The sequence below is a fragment of the Perissodus microlepis genome, chromosome 7 (assembly GCF_051167445.1).
Source record: "Perissodus microlepis isolate ML-2025 ecotype Zambia chromosome 7, ASM5116744v1, whole genome shotgun sequence".
In the NCBI taxonomy this organism is placed as follows: domain Eukaryota; kingdom Metazoa; phylum Chordata; class Actinopteri; order Cichliformes; family Cichlidae; genus Perissodus; species Perissodus microlepis.
The window spans coordinates 40881822-40898890 of record NC_140467.1 but is presented as its reverse complement, the minus strand read 5'-3'; the positions used below and the strand labels follow the sequence as shown (position 1 = coordinate 40898890).

At 40.9% G+C, this 17069-nt stretch overlaps 1 protein-coding gene across 2 annotated transcripts in view; it reads right to left on the bottom strand.

Annotated features, from left to right (window-relative positions):
* Nucleotides 1-1146: 1146 nt before the first annotated feature.
* nnt (nicotinamide nucleotide transhydrogenase) overlaps nucleotides 1147-17069 on the bottom strand; it is a 41859-nt gene continuing 25936 nt past the window's right edge. The window contains exons 17-22 of one of the 2 annotated variants that reach the window (XM_084935063.1): nucleotides 16003-16182; nucleotides 15608-15767; nucleotides 11992-12073; nucleotides 10242-10360; nucleotides 9543-9658; nucleotides 1147-3495 (exon numbers count right to left, since the gene is read on the bottom strand). In XM_084935063.1, coding sequence (XP_084791189.1) covers nucleotides 3352-3495; nucleotides 9543-9658; nucleotides 10242-10360; nucleotides 11992-12073; nucleotides 15608-15767; nucleotides 16003-16182 — 801 coding nt within the window. In that variant the 3' untranslated portion in view covers nucleotides 1147-3351. Of the gene's footprint in view, nucleotides 5024-9542; nucleotides 9659-10241; nucleotides 10361-11991; nucleotides 12074-15607; nucleotides 15768-16002; nucleotides 16183-17069 lie in introns of both variants that reach the window. The other variant, XM_084935064.1, reaches the window with a different exon arrangement.

Below are 17069 nucleotides of genomic sequence, written 5' to 3'. Positions count from 1 at the left end.
TCATACAATCTGTGAAGCACAGGGGTGACGATTTGGGGACCCTGACACTTTGCTATCAATTGGGCAATTTGCAATTTGTTCACGCAGTCCTACCACAGGATTCTAGAGTCAGATGTGAGGCCATCTGTCCAACAACCAAATCTTGGTCACACGGGGTCACACTACTGATTCCAAGCACAGCAGCAAATCTACAACAGAAAGGCTGAAAAACAAAAAAACAAGGTGTTACAAAAACCCAGTGAAGGTCTAGACACAATTGAAATGCTCTGATGGGGCCTTAAGAGAGTTGCACATTATTTAATGTTAATGCAAGAGTGATAAAAATCTCTCACATTGTTGATTACTTCAATTTTTATTCGAAAGGTGGTTCTAACAGCTACCGAATCATCACATGTACTTAGTTCTGCACAGGACTTTTATCTAGACAAGGGAAAACAGATTAAAAAACAAAAAACGAGAGCATGCATTGATTAATATGTCACCCAACAGAAGTTTGAACTTTTCCAAGATGACATATTTGTTTACTCTAATTACACTCTGAGCTTCAAAATGCAGCGTTTCCTTGTTTTGTTCACATATGGAATATCAAAGGTGATGTAATCCCATGAACATGTGCTGTAAGTGTAAAAGTGATAACAGCATGGTAGGAGTGATCTGGAGTAACTCTGAATGACTCACAGATCAGAATCTAAAACAATGGCTGGTGTCACTGTATGTGAAACCAGCCATTTTAATATTATAAGACTGCTACCTGATTGGCTGCCCCTCACAAACCGAAGTTCGTTCAGAGCCATTAAGGAATTAGGGATAAACTTGAATTTTCTCCATGTTTAATGAGTATCCGGCGTTGTGGCGGTCGTCGGTGGATCGTGGTGTTTAGTCTCTGTAAAGCTGCACTGGGGAAATGATGCATGTGTGGAAGTGTGGATAAAACTTCCTCCAGCTTGTGATCCTTCATTTAGTTAATTGCTGCAAATATTTTAGTTTTCAACTCTGCCATAGAAGATTGGGCTGGTACCATTAGCCTCACAGCTGTGGTGGACCTCAGGGAAATCCTTGCAGATCAGCATGTTTACTTTAAGGGAATTCAACTGCACCTTTCACCTTTAAGTGTACGTCAGGGAAGAAATTACGCTTTCAGGAAACTTTTGTGTAAATACAGATTTATTAGGGATGAAAATGTTCCATGACAAACAAAAGAGGGGAAAAAACAAGTTCACAGTACATTTCATCAGTTCGTCTCCATAACATGGTGCACTGAAACGTTGTACAACTTTAAAACCTCATTGTTGCCCTGCCTCTTTACAAAAATACTTTCCTTAAAAAGAAGAAGAAATGCAACAGGCATAAGGGGGGAGGGATACTAGCAGAATTATCAAGATTTTCCATCACTTTTAATTTGCTCGATATCAAACAAAGAATACATTTCCTTGTGGAAGCTAAGACGTGAGAACAATAGGCCCTCATGAGCACTAGTGACATGTGCAGCTCTACACTTGCACAACAAAGCAAACATGCTGGCAGCAAACTGAGGTCAGGTGGTTAAAAAAATGCAACATGAACACAAAACAGAAGGCTATTGGTCCTGTGTTTGGTTGGAATTTGTCTGTCCTGATCCTGTGCTTGATTATGTAATAGGTGACTGGTCAGGTGAAGGTCCCGTGGAAAGGTATTGGCCATTTCATGGAGAGGTAGGACAGTTGTCAACATATCAGGTCCCAGGATGATACTATAACAACTAATGCATACAGTACTTGTAGATTACAAAGTGATGAAGACTGCTCACATGTTACCTCATGACTATTGTTCAAATTACGCCACATATACATTCTTGCCAATTGATCTGCTGCAGCAGTGCAACCGCAGCAGAAAATAAATGGAGCACATTCAAACGTGACTCAGTTGTGACACAACAGGTAGAAAGTGGAAGCTGCCATCTTTTTTCGGTCTGTGATCTAAGTGTTTTTTCATAATGCAAATCTTTCCAAATTCGAGGGGCCATTTGGCACTTTTTTTTGTGTTTTGGACTTTAATAAAAGAAAGGAAGAAATAAAGATTTTAGAAGTACTTCATGATAACGGACACCTCATATCTGCTGGATTGTGGCAACAATTTTAATTAAATAACTGCTTAGTTGCTTAGACTCGACGCAACAAGGCCGACTGACATATGGCCCTACTTTACAAACCTTCATTTCACCGCAGAGCAATAATGAGGGCACGCATTGGAGTGGATGAGCCACATTCACTTAAAAGAAAAAAAACGAAACCTTCTTTACCATTAAAGCCAGCAGGATAGCATTTAGTGTACTGTAATATCTGAACCACACAGAAAGAAGAAACACATCTGGCTCAAACACATCATAAAAATCCAGTCGGCTATCAGAGTGTTTGTAAGAGTGAGACGGGCTTCACTAGCGTTCAGCACAGCTGTGGTGGCACACATAACGTTCAGATCCTTTTGGTTTATTGCATTGCTCATCTGACGGAAGAAGTCTGAATGGATTTTTTCTCAGCTGTTTTCTTGATGGAAGGTCACGAGATACACTCAAGTGAAAAGAGAAAAAGCAAAACAGCACTAAATACAGACATTTTCTAAAATAATTATTAGACCAAATACAAAAAAATCTCCCAATACAGTATAAAACTGGAACTGAAATGTTGCACTATTCTGCCTTTTTTCCTTTTACTTGTACAGGGGAGAAAAAGAGCAGATCTATCAAAGGGAACACATGACTAAAACAAAACCAAAGTGGGGGAAAAAGGGGGCGAGGAATCTTTACAGTGTGGTAAAATGTTAGCGCTTAAGTCTGTCATACCTCCTCTGGTGATTCACCATCATATTTTTTAAATTCCAATCCAAGTCTAATATTTCTTTTAGCTATTGGCTATTTTCTAAAACACCTTAACAGTGAAATGCATCATCTCTAACATCTTATCTACATTTGTGGCTGTTTTACATCAATATACGTCTCTATAATGATGATGACTCGCTGTCAGCTGCTCCCCTTATTAAACAGAAGACATGCAGAAAGTTGACAAACCCTTTCTTTAAGATCTAGAAATAAAAGAGTTGTGCATTACCTCATTAGGAAATGATAAATCTACAATATCTGCATTATTCAGCTCTGATTGCAAAAGCAAATTTGCTTTTATTTATAGATCACAGAAAGGGTTTGCAGAAAAGCTTTTACCCTATTAATCATCTTTGTTCACTTGGCTGCGTTGCAATTGGACAAAGATGAACTGAATGCTGGAATACTTTTGGAAAAACTAAGCCTTATTGTTGTCGTCCTTTCTCTCGCCATGTGTGTGCTCTCAGCGGAGGTGCCTGGTTGAGGCAGGGGGCACGTTACTGGGACTCGCGGACCTTGGCTTGTAGGGCATCGCAAGTCTTCTTAGCATCGCCTAACAACATTGCAGTGTTGGGTTTGTAGAAGATGGGGTTGTCAACAGCTGCGTAACCCACACCCAGGGAGCGTTTCATCACAATCACCTATGGAAGGAGACAAATTCACACAGGCTGGTAAGCTTCTGATTGGACAACAAACAGATGACAAAACAGAAGAAAAAGTTTTTAAGGACCATCTGCAAAAACTGTTTTCCTCATCTTCACCATTCAATCCCTCCATTAACAATGGTTGAGGCACTGCCACACGACTTATAGCGCATAAATCTGCACCGTGCATGGATCACATTCACTCGATCAAAATGGTAAAGGTTCAACTTGAATTATATTTCTTGGAACGTCACAGTGAATCAAATCTGGCAACTTGGGAAGGAGGATCAAAAAACTTCTCATCTAACCATTAGAGATTACATCACACAGAAAGCAACTTTAATCTTTTTCAGGGTAAATCTATGGCACTATGGCTCTGGACTCAAAGGATTGTAGCTCCAATTAACACAGAATTATGGATGCTTGAATCTCTGAAATATTTGAATCCCCAATCTCTGACAGCAGATTTGGACGTCTGCAGAAAGCAAACTTTTGCAGGCAGGGGGATGATATTTTATTTACAGCCTCTCATATACAAGGCACATAATATCGTTTAAAACAGTCCAAATTAGGAGAATGGTTTGACAGATGTTAAAGCTTGAATATGGAAACAAAACAACAAACAAAACACATTTTCATTCAACTTCACTCTCATATTTCTCAGGTGTCAAATCCAAATTAATCTAAGGAAACTGAAATTTCTGTTGATACTGATATTTAAAAGTGGTGATGGTGTTTTCTCTTATTTTCCAACCACTATGAATTTTATGACAAAGAAAGAAATTGGAGGACTAAGCTGAAGTAGTTTTCTAGACAATGAAATTTCAAAATGGTCCATTAAGAAATGATCGTTGAAAAACGCAAAAAACACTCCAACTTTTACCCATAAAAGTTTCTTAGTAGGCAATTCCTAGTAAGAATGAGTCTCTGAGTCAAAGCCAAAGATTATTTAAATTATAAAAGTGGTGTGTGATGAAAGTGTAATTGAGCACTTAAAAAATAATGATTTAAAATCTGTATGTGTGTCTCTGCATGTGCGGTTAGGTAGAATGTCCTGTTTTATTTCCTGTGTGGAAACTAGTGGGAGCACTGTATAAATCACAGATCTCTGATCAGTGCCAGTGGGATGCTCCAAATGTTGATATTCCACACGGACACAGTCTCAGTAATGAGATCAGGATGGGACTGCACCTGGAACTGCAACAGTCTGTGAGAGCCTGGGTTTATACGTCTTTACATGTGTGTTTTTGTCTTCTTTTCTTTAGGTTTGTGTGCATCTTTAAATTCAATTCAATTTTATTTATATAGCGCCAAATCACAACAAAAGTCGCCTCAAGGCGCTTCATAGATACAGAGAAAAACCCAACAATCATATGACCCCCTATGAGCAAGCACTTTGGCGACAGTGGGAAGGAAAAACTCCCTTTTAACAGGAAGAAACCTCCGGCAGAACCAGGCTCAGGGAGGGGCGGCCATCTGCTGCGACCGGTTGGGGTGAGAGAAGGAAGACAGGATAAAAGACATGCTGTGGAAGAGAGACAGAGGTTAATAACAGATATGATTCAATGCAGAGAGGTCTATTAATACATAGTGAGTGAGAAAGGTGACTGGAAAGGAAAAACTCAATGCATCATGGGAATCCCCCGGCAGCCTACGTCTATTGCAGCATAACTAAGGGAGGATTCAGGGTCACCTGGTCCAGCCCTAACTATATGCTTTAGCAAAAAGGAAAGTTTTAAGCCTAATCTTAAAAGTAGAGATAGTTTCTGTCTCCCGAATCCAAACTGGAAGCTGGTTCCACAGAAGAGGGGCCTGAAAACTGAAGGCTCTGCCTCCCATTCTACTTTTAAATACTCTAGGAACAACAAGTAGGCCTGCAGAGCGAGAGCGAAGTGCTCTAATAGGGTGATATGGTACTACAAGGTCATTAAGATAAGATGGGGCCTGATTATTTAAGACCTCGTATGTGAGGAGCAGGATTTTGAATTCAATTCTGGATTTAACAGGAAGCCAATGAAGGGAAGCCAAAACAGGAGAAATATGCTCTCTCCTTCTAGTCCCTGTCAGTACTCTTGCTGCAGCATTTTGGATTAGCTGAAGGCTTTTCAGTGAGTTTTTTGGACATCCTGATAATAATGAATTACAGTAGTCCAGCCTGGAAGTAATAAATGCATGAACTAGTTTTTCAGCGTCACTCTGAGACAGGATATTTCTAATTTTAGAGATGTTGCGCAAATGGAAGAAAGCAGTCTTACATATTTGTTTAATATGTGCGTTGAAGGACATGTCCTGGTCAAAAATGACTCCAAGGTTCCTCACAGCGTTACTGGAGGCCAAGGTAATGCCATCCAGAGTATGAATCTGGTTAGATACCATATTTCTAAGATTTTCAGGGCCGAGTACAATAACCTCAGTTTTATCTGAATTAAGAAGCAGAAAGTTAGCGGCCATCCAGGTCTTTATGTCTTTAAGACATTCCTGCAGTTTAACTAATTGGTGTGTGTTATCTGGCTTCATGGACAGATAGAGCTGGGTGTCATCTGCATAGCAGTGAAAATGTATGCTATGTCTTCTAATGATGCTGCCTAAGGGAAGCATGTATAATGTAAACAGAATTGGTCCTAGCACTCAACCCTGTGGAACTCCATAATTAACCTCAGTGTGTGAAGAGGACTCTCCATTTACATGCACAAATTGGAGTCTATTAGATAGATATGATACAAACCACTGCAGTGCAGTACCTGTAATACCTACAGCATGTTCTAATCGCTCTAATAGGATATTATGGTCGACAGTATCGAACGCTGCACTGAGGTCTAGCAGGACAAGCACAGAGATGAGTCCACTGTCAGAGGCCATAAGAAGATCATTTGTAACCTTCACTAAAGCTGTTTCTGTGCTGTGATGAGCTCTGAAACCTGACTGAAACTCTTCAAATAAACCATTCCTCTGCAGATGATCTGTTAGCTGTTTGACAACTACTCTTTCAAGGATTTTTGATATGAAAGGAAGGTTGGAGATTGGCCTATAATTAGCTAAGACTGCTGGGTCTAGAGATGGCTTTTTGAGTAAAGGTTTAACCACAGCCAGCTTGAAGGCCTGAGGTACATAGCCGACCATTAGAGATAGGTTGATCATATTTAAGATCGAAGAATTAATCAATGGCAGGACTTCTTTGAGCAGTTTTGTAGGAATGGGGTCTAAAAGACACGTTGATGGTTTGGAGGAAGTAATTATTGAAGTTAACTCAGAAAGATCAATTGGAGAAAAAGAGTCTAACTTAACATCAATGGTACTAAGAGTAGCTGTAGATAATATTACATCTGTGGGATGATTACTGGTAATTTTTTCTCTAATGATAAAAATTTTATTTGTGAAGAAGTTCATGAAGTCATTACTAGTTAACGTTAAAGGGATGGTTGGCTCAACAGAGCTCTGACTCTTTGTCAGCCTGGCTACAGTGCTGAAGAGAAACCTGGGGTTGTTCTTATTTTCTTCAATCAGTGATGAATAGTAAGATGTTCTGGCTTTGCGGAGGGCTTTCTTATAAAGCAGCAAACTATTTCTCCAGGCTAAATGATGATCCTCTAAATTTGTGACACGCCATTTCCTCTCCAGATTACGAGTCATCTGCTTTAGGGTACGTGTTTGAGAATTATACCACGGAGTCAGGTACTTCTGATTAGAGACCTTAGTTTTCACTGGAGCTACAGTATCCAGAGTCGTACGTAGTGAGGAGGTGAAATTATTAACAAGATAATCAACCTCTGTTGGGGTAGCGTTCAGATAGCTGCTCTGCTCTGTGTTGGTACAGGGCATTGAAGATGATAACAGTGGGTGGATTATATTCTTAAACTTAGTTACAGCGCTTTCAGAAAGACATCTACTTTGATAAAATCTACTCTCCACCGCTGTGTAATCAATTATTGTAAATGTAAATGTTATCAGGAAATGATCAGACAGGAGAGGGTTTTCAGGAAACACTGTTAAATGTTCAGTTTCTATGCCATATGTTAAAACAAGATCTAGAGTGTGATTAAAGTGGTGGGTGGGTTCTTTTACATTTTGAGAGAAGCCAATTGAGTCTAATAACAGACTAAATGCCATGTTGAGGCTGTCATTTTTAGCATCTACATGGATGTTAAAATCACCCACAATAATTATTTTATTTGAGCTCAGAACTAAATTAGATATAAAGTCTGAGAAATCAGACAGAAACTCTGTGTAAGGCCCAGGTGGACGATAGATGATAACAAGTAAGACTGGTTTCTGAGTTTCACAGCTGGGGTGGACAATGTTAAGCATCAGGCTTTCAAATGAATTAAAAGTCTGTCTTGGTCTTTCATTAATTAATAGGCTGGTGTGAAAAATTGCTGCCACACCGCCCCCTCGGCCTGTGCTTCGAGGTTTCTGGTAGTTAGAATGACTCGGGGGTGTTGATTCATTTAAACTAACATAATCATCCTGCTGCAACCAGGTTTCTGTAAGGCAGAGTAAATCAATTTGTTGATCAATTATTAAGTCATGTACTAACAGAGACTTGGAGGAGAGAGACCTAATATTTAATAATCCACATTTCACTGTTTTACTCTTTGGTTCAGATGTGGATACTGTATTGTTCTTTCTTTTTGATTGTTTATGTTTAAGTTGTTTGTTGCTGGTTTTTAGTTTGTTTTTTGTCTTTTTGGAAGCTGACACAGTCTCTATGGAGATGGTTTTTTGGGGGGGTAGCAGGAGGAGAGAAGCTGCAGAGAGGCGTGTAAGACTGCAACTCTGCTTCCTGGTCCCAACTCTGGATAGTCATATTTTGGGGGGTTTAATAAATTTGTCCATATTTCTAGAAATGAGAGCTGCTCCATCCAAAGTGGGATGGATGCCGTCTCTCCTAACAAGACCAGGTTTCCTCCAGAAGGTTTGCCAATTATCTATGAAGCCCACATCGTTTCTGGGACACCACTCAGACAGCCAGCAATTTAAGGAGAACATGCGGCTAAACATGTCACTCCTGGTCTGATTGGGGAGGGGACCAGAGAAAACTACAGAGTCCGACATTGTTTTAGCAAAGTTGCACACCGATTCAATATTGATTTTAGTGACCTCCGATTGGCGTAACCGGGTGTCATTACTGCCGACGTGAATTATGATTTTACTGAATTTACGTTTACCCTTAGCCAGCAGTTTTAAATTTCCTTCAATGTCGCCTGCTCTGGCCCCTGGAAGACAATTGACTATGGTTGCCGGTGTCTCTAGCTTCACATGTCTGAGAACAGAATCACCAATTACCAGAGTTTGACCCCCGGCGGGTGTGTCACCAAGTGGGGAAAAACGGTTAGACACATGAACGGGTTGGTGGTGTACCTGGGGCTTCTGTTTAGGACTATGCTTCCTCCTCACCGTGACCCAGCCGCCCTCTTTCCCCAGCTGCTTGGGGTCTGCCGGGGAACAGCTAGCGGGGCCTACGCTATCTTCGGCTGCACCAGCTACAGGGGCCTGGCTAGCTACGGGTGAATGAAGGGTGCGAAGCCGAGTCTCCAATTCAGTAATCCTGGCCTCCAGAGCTGCAAATATGCTACATTTGTTACAGATATCATTACTGCTAAAGGAGGCCGAGGAGTAACTAAACATCTGACACAATGAGCAAGAAAGTGCAGGAGGGACAGGTGAAGTAGCCATGGTGCTAACGAGTCGGCTACGAGCTAAGCTAAGCTAGCGAAACAGTACAGAGACAGTGAGTGAATACTTTGGCTATAAATTAGGTAGTGAGTACACAGAAAGTGTGCTTCGGATGAAGCACGTGAAGATTATACTATGAAAGAAGAATGTATTTAAAAGTTGTTAATTAAATTGCTAAGCAAATAAGCTACTCAGAAACACCACTGTGTTTGAGCAGGAACAGGAAGTGATACTCTACCGCAGAGCGAAATGAAGCAGGTCTGCAGGTGCAGACAGTCGAATTGTTGTAAACGCTTCCATTTGTTCCTCTTCGTGTTTTTGTGCTTCAGGATAAATCTTATTATCACTCATGCATGTGCCTGATTTCTCACCTGCTTCGCCTTCCAGACTTCCAGCACGGGCATACCAGCGATGATGGAGTTGGGGTCTTCTTGGGCCGCTGAGTTAACTGTGTCATTGGCGCCGATCACCAGGACCAGGTCAGTTTCTGATAGGATGTACGAACACATCTCCATTATTTCACATCAATTTTTTTATTTTTAGGTAAAATACCAAACACTTTACCCACTCATTTTTGTTTGTTCATTTAATACTGAAACATGGGGGTAGGACTACTATAGAAGACATTTGTGAGACTTGTTAAAAATGAAAACAAGCGATTGCAGGCTGTTACCCACCAAAAAGGACACACAGCTGACCAACAGCATCAGCTAATAATACTTTTAGCCCTGGTAGTTTTTGTGAAATAACTTTGTTTCTGTGTGCAAACTAAAACTAATGTAAGCATCCAAAATAAAACTGGGATGTTTAGAAAGCTGTGTTAAAAATTCCTTGCTCTGTTGTAACAGCACGTGGGCAATACTTTTAGTTTTCACGAGAGGGCCAATAATTCTGTTCTCACCTATATAAGGCCTTTGAAGGTTTTCCAATAGAAGTCAAACTATCCTTTTAACCCTACATTCGTAAATATAAATGGGTCTGATTGTAAACTCTGTAAAAAGGCAGCAGCATTTACGGATGAATTAATGACAATGTACAGATTTTAAATGACAGAAATAACTAGTTCTCACCAGGGAAATCCTCATTGATCTCCTCCATTTCCAGGACAATGTCATACGGGACACCAGCTTCAGCCAAGAGCACATTTAGCTGACCAGGCATGCGGCCAGCAACCGGGTGAATACCAAACCTGAGGGTGAAAAAAATACATTAAAATGAATACTTCAAATCAGTCCTACTTGTACAAACTTATTTTGTAGTTCTTCTTGATTGCCATCAACTTCCTTAAATCAAAGAGAATTGGACAAATGGAGTTGAGAGATGAGTGTGATTACAGTCTGGTTCCACACAAACACACCTACTGCACTCCCCCACCAGTGTTATTTGTTGAGTGTGTGTGTGTCTGGGCATACACAGCTCTCAAACTCAATTAGCCATGTAATGTAATCACGGTAGGAAATTAGCACCAGCCACTGAATACTGGTGGCTGGTTCTCCTTTTCTGAAACCTTCCAATCACTTTGGCCACTATTTGGAGGTTTGATCTTTTATTTTTGTTTGATGAGCTTCGGCGGATACAGACAGCAGATGGCCTGCTGATTCTGGGGTGAATTAGCAAGTCAGTTTATGCCTTTTGTGTATTTCCATACGGTCTGCATGCACAGGACGACAGTGGGGAATACGGTAGTTTTGGTCTGGATGAGCAGAAGTTGTGGCCAAGTGTTATATTGCTAGTACCCTGTAAAAAGGAGGAGGCTGGATGAAAAAGACAAGCGGAAGAGGTGACAAAAGCAGGTACAAAGAGTAAGAAAATACGTGACAAAAAAAGTTAAAAAAAATGAAAGAAAGAGATCAGAGTGAAGGAGGTTTTTTTCTGTTTTCTCTGACCACCCACTTTCCTCTAATCAAGTACAAATGCTCTAAGCAATAGCAGCTGCAAGAGCCACGATCAAACGACAGAGGCAGGACAATTACACATGCTTCCACTGTACCTCGTCCTTCGCATCCTCTCTTTCGCATTTCCTTTTTTACCACACACACATGCCCACTACGTGTTGTTGCCCTTGTCAGTCTCCGCTTGTTGGTCATGTCCTTCGTAGTATAACTTTTACATTATGTATCGATATACCCAAACAGCTTCCAGTGCAGCTACCATTTTTAGATGGCTCATTTGAAGTCCAAATCTGACCACTTACACTCACCACCACACACGCACGCAGTGCCCGTTATGTGATATCACCACAGACCTTAAACTTGTGCACAGCGAACATCAGCTTTAGCTCGAAACGGACCCAAATTTCCCGTAGAGGATCATCACTGGGACTGAGCCTCCAGCAGCTTTCGGTTAAAAAGTTCTTCGTTTCCAATGCCAAAGGCAGCACATCAGGTGAGGAGTTAGACCAGGTGGTGTCTGAAGAAACTGGACTGTGGTGTGTGTCATCATGTGGTGGCACACAGTACACTCAAAACAAAGGAGGGTTTTGCTAAAAATAGAATTTTCGCTCATTTGATTTGCCTCAATGGAACTTCCAAAAATGGAAATCACTTAGAAGGATGGGACATTTTGATTTTGATGCACTAAAGGAGGTTCGGTGCCTCTCACTGAGGCACAAGTGAAAGGGGGAGTTGATCTAAAAGTAGCAGCCATGTTGAAAATGACCCAGAGATGCTCAAGATTTACAACCCATAAAAATCCTGTTCATAAACAAAATTGATGGTATTTTTTGCAGCACTTTTACTAAACATGGACTCGTTTGGCAGCAGTTTATTTTGACAAATTAAATCTACTTAAAAAAAAAAGTCAACTTTATCATTCCTTTACCTGACACTCTTGCCCGCCTCTTTGAGCATCTTCACCAAGTCCGCAATGGGGTACTGGGCCTTTGCAGCACAGAGACCGTAACCTGAAATAGATTTCAAAGCAGTAACAGACAACAAGAATTAGATGATTATATATACCCAGCACAAACAAACCCTTTAAATTTAGCCAAAACATATTTGTGGTTACAGCTATATGCCTTACAAAAGCACATGCAGGAAAGGAGCGTAGCTAGAGTGAGGCAGCCAACACAGTGCCTGAATGTTTATTCGTAAAATCCTTTTCATCTCACTCAGTCTCTGTGACTGAAACAATCTTCTAATCTTCAAATCTAATTTCTGCAGTCTAATTACACTGCTTTAATGACTCACCAATAATATAAATATTCTGAAAATGAACTGAATGACCAAAGAGTAAAAATAGAGTATTTTTTAACCCACTTTATTTCCTTGTAATATCCTGCTTTTATCATTTTAAGATTTCTTACATAAATTCATGTTGACATTTATTGTCAATGTAGCATAAAACTCAATACACAGAGTACTTCTGCCTCCCAGCCTTGGATTTATCTCATGTTTGATAATAATTCTGGAGTATGCTACTTGATTTTTTCTTTTCTTTTTCTTTCTTTTTTTTTTTAAACTCACGCTGTTGCTCACACACACAAACACATGTCAAACGGTCCGGTGATGTTTACTAACCTTGTCACAACAACCAGTCAAAAACTTTCATGTTACAGCACACCAATCAAAATGACAGTTCTACTGAAGACAAACAGAGACCCCACCCCCCAAAAAATCTCCAGAAAACTGGTTGACCCACTGCCACCCAGCTCAAAAATGAAAAATGTAGCGCTTTTCACTTCTCTGCCTCTCTCTGTCAAGATTACTGTATCCCTCTGCGCTTCCAAAATTCTCAGTGGAGCTTCTCGTATAAGAACAACAAGTGGACCCAGACCATGAAGACACGAGCCGGATGAATGCCAAGAATGCACCGTGTTTATTGGGGCAGTGTCTTAATCATTTCCACAGATGTCAGGCAAACTGACTGTGACAGCTTCAATTTAGAGGGAATTGGTGAAATGAAAACAAGGGCACTGACTGAAAGCTGGTGCAGAGAAACAACACCAAACTACTGCTGCCTCACACAGCTCAACAAACCATGCATTTGGCTGATGTGAGTTATGCAGGCATAGCCATAAAAAAATATTACTTCTATACTCTGGCTATTGTCATTTTTTAGCAATTAAATTTCCGATTGTTCCGCACATTTTAATGTACTGGGTTCTGTACAGTGACATATGAAGCGTTGTATATATTCAAATTTCAGCTGAACATTTAGAAAGTCTTATCACGAATGACGCACAAATTTATACACAATGACAGAAAATTCTTATGATTTCAGAGTCTCCAGTGGAAACAGTCTGGCTGTGTAAGTTTTACATTTACCTGTCATTACAGGTGACAAATGGCACATGTGCAGTGAAAAGACCTTAAAACTGTAAAACTACAGAGTTGTAAACAAATCTAAGATTAAGAATGTTTGAATGTTTAACACTAAGTGGAATTTTAGAAGCTTGCTGACATCCAGACTTTGCAACAAAGTCTGGATAACTGATTGATGTTGTTTAAAACGGCCAATTATTCAACAGATTGTATTATAATTTGTTTTAATGGATTTCAGTTCCCGGGATTGGGATCTTATTCACAAGTGATAGGAACATGGAGCACATGGAGTTGGACCGGCAGATCGGCGACGGTTTTAGCAGTAATTTAGGAGATGTACCAGAGTGTCACAGTGAAGAGAGTCTCAAGCCAAAAGGCAAAGCTTTCATTTAACAATCGATCTACGTCCCAACCTTCACCCATGATCATGAGATCTTTGTAATGACCAGAACACAAGCAGCCGAAATGCATTTCCCCCACTGGGTGGTTTGAATCAGCCTTAAAGAGAGAGTAAGGAGCCAAGACATCTGGATGTCACAGTGCCTCCAATTGGAGATTTTCTGGGCATGACAAACTTGAAGAAGATCCCAAAGTAGTACCAGAATTCACTGATTATATTATCATATGGCCTGGGTAGAGTTTGAGATGGAGAACTGTGAGAGGGAGAAGAACATCTGGAATACCCTTGACTCACCTCGCCTGCTTTCAAGGTAAGTCAACTTCAGATAAGCGAACGATAATGATTCATCGTATTTGCGCTGGAATCTTTTCAAGTAGACTGATTCCGCTTAACTTCTGTCTTACACATATACTGCTACTTATTAAAAGCTCATACTGTCCAGCATGTGTCCCTACTAGCTGGAAGCTGCCCAAAATGCCTGGTTTCAGCCAGTTTTTTCTACTCTTGGATCTGTATGATGTCAAAGAGAGGAGATATCCTCCATGTGATAATTTCAAGCACACAGCTCTGGCCATTAGCACAGAAACCCCATCCACCTGTTGTTCAAACCTTCTGCTTGTGAGGGGAAGCCAATCAGAAGAAAGCTGGCTTAAACAAGACAGCAATGAATGACCCGAGAAGCTGCTCCAAGTACAAGATAAACGATTATTACTCTGAAATGTAAATCATTGAAAACCTTTCAAAATATGGAGCAGGAAATAAGTAATAACAGACCAACAGAAGAAATGTCTGGTATTTTATTATTTATCCTGTCTTGGTGTTGATTTGTTTGTGAAACATTTTTGAGAAAAGGCTAAGAAAATATATCTGTTTTTGGGGGGCTGGTTTTGGTTTTAGCTGTCAGGCGTGTTCCTGTTCATCTGCCATTATTCCCAGAAAAGAAGCGGGGGGTGGGATGGTTTAACCTAAATTGGATGCCACTCTCTCCATGGATCACCTCTTTTTCACTTGACCACGTGACCACTTTAATTTTGCAATTCTTGTAAATTGCAGCGGTTTCCTCTTCATTTTTGTATACAGGCACTAAGCGCTGTGACTGGAATCACCAGTTTGCAGATTAGATGCCTTTGGTCTGTGTTTACATGTACCCACGTGAGCGAAACAACCCTTTGGAACTGCGAATGGTTAACAACAGTCTAGACGAGGGGACCGAAATGTCAGTGGGCCACACAATAATGAGTTTAGAGCAGCAGCTCCAAGGACAATCGTTATAGTCCAGGTGGGAGGTTCAGGCACATATCTAGACAAATATTGAAAACACGTGAAACAAAGAAAATCATATAGCTGGAACAAAGACTGGAACCCACTCTTTAACCCTGAAAAAGGAACTAGAAGCCAATTTGGAGTGTGGTATTTGAATTGTCAACAAAAAAAACCAACATAGCCTCATTCCATCTAATTTCCCCCTTTGACCTTGCATACATAAGCTGCACTGCAGAATGTCTATTTACGAGCACTGACGACCACACAGAAACCTAACAGCGGGTTTACGTGTATGTGTATGTGTTTTTGTGTGTGTTCGTGCGCGTGCGCTCCACCAGGACTTGTCAATTAACCCAGCAAAATGATGTAACACGGGTTAACAAAAGGTTAAATAAACAGAACACACTGTGCTAATGATGGCAAAAAAGAGACTGGCAAAGTCAAAGTACTGTATTTTTCCACTCACATAAAATCCTCAGTGTGAGTATAGGGTTGTGTGTGTATGTCTTACCTGGAGTGATGATTATGTTTTGGGCCTCTTTAATCATCTCGACAGTCTGATCCACATTGACTTCTGTGTGTGTCCCTGTGATCTCCATGGGCTTTCCTGTGCCGGTGGAAGATGTGCCGTAGCCTCCCAAGATCACATTAGCCAGTGAGCGATTCATGGCCTGGAGGGGGGGGGGAAATTAAGATGCTTTATTTCATATTTACTTTACACTAAACGCTGTTGTCTAAAACAAAACATGGCTATGAATTTCACACATTTGTGGCCGGAATATTTAGAAAAGCAACTCCACACTCTTGCTATAATGGAAAAGTTAAGATTCCCTCCTGGTGGACAGATAAGGAACAACCACATTAAACTATCTGCCACATGAGATGCTGAGTCTGTGCTCCACTCACCACACACATAATATATGACAAAATGGCTCCAGATGACCCGATGAGAGCTCCGACGATGGTCAGCAGGTTGTTGTTGAGAAGGAAGCCCTCGGCACACAGGGCCCAGCCTGAGTAACTGTTGAGTACGGTGATTACCACCGGCATGTCAGCACCTCCAATAGCTGCTGTCAGTGTTACACCCTGGAAGAAAGGAGTAGGAAATGTGTGGTTAAACCCACTCCTGTGATCATCTTAAGTATTCATTAGAGCAGCAAAATTGAGAGCAGCTATGAGCTCAACTGACAGACACGTTTGCTGACGTTGTCGAATGCTATTGGCCGCGATTTTTGCATATATGTCGTCCAGTATGTGCCAATATTAGAACTTCGTGTTGCGAACATACAGCAGCGCAGCAGCGGAGTTCTTAAATCATCACTGCAAACTCCTCCAACACAATCAGGAGTTGAGTAGCTAAAACTGGCACAAAGGCCCCTGACATTTCTTGTCTATATCAGATATTATGAAGCCAGTGCAGCAGCTCCATGATGTAGTGGTTTACACATTTACCTAACAAACAAAATATCTCGGGTTTGACTCTGGGAGGAGACACAAATCCCTTTGGGACTGCATTAAGAAGAGCATCTGGTATAAAACCCCCCCAAAAAAACCAAAACAGATATGGACCTACCCACCGAGGTGACAAAGTAGCAGCTGAAAGTAGCTTTAATGCGTTGCTCAGCAACCACATACCAACAGGCTACAATGACCCATTTGTGGTGTGTATACACCTGTAACACCTTGAAAAAAAGCATTGTGTCATTTTGATTCCACGACAATAACATCTAATTTCTAACCACAAAACTTTCATTATGCATGACATATTATGACATCATAAGCTGCCACCGAACAACAGACCAAACAATCCTGTAGTGTGTGCGCGTGCCAAAACTTGGCATCTGTCGTGTCAACTCTACACTTAGTCCTCGCTCTGAGTGTGTAGAGCCGAGCCCTGCACATTCCTGCTCCGTGATACTGCACATGAACCTGGTGCTTTATTGAAACAGAGGATCCAGTGTGACTTTTACAGT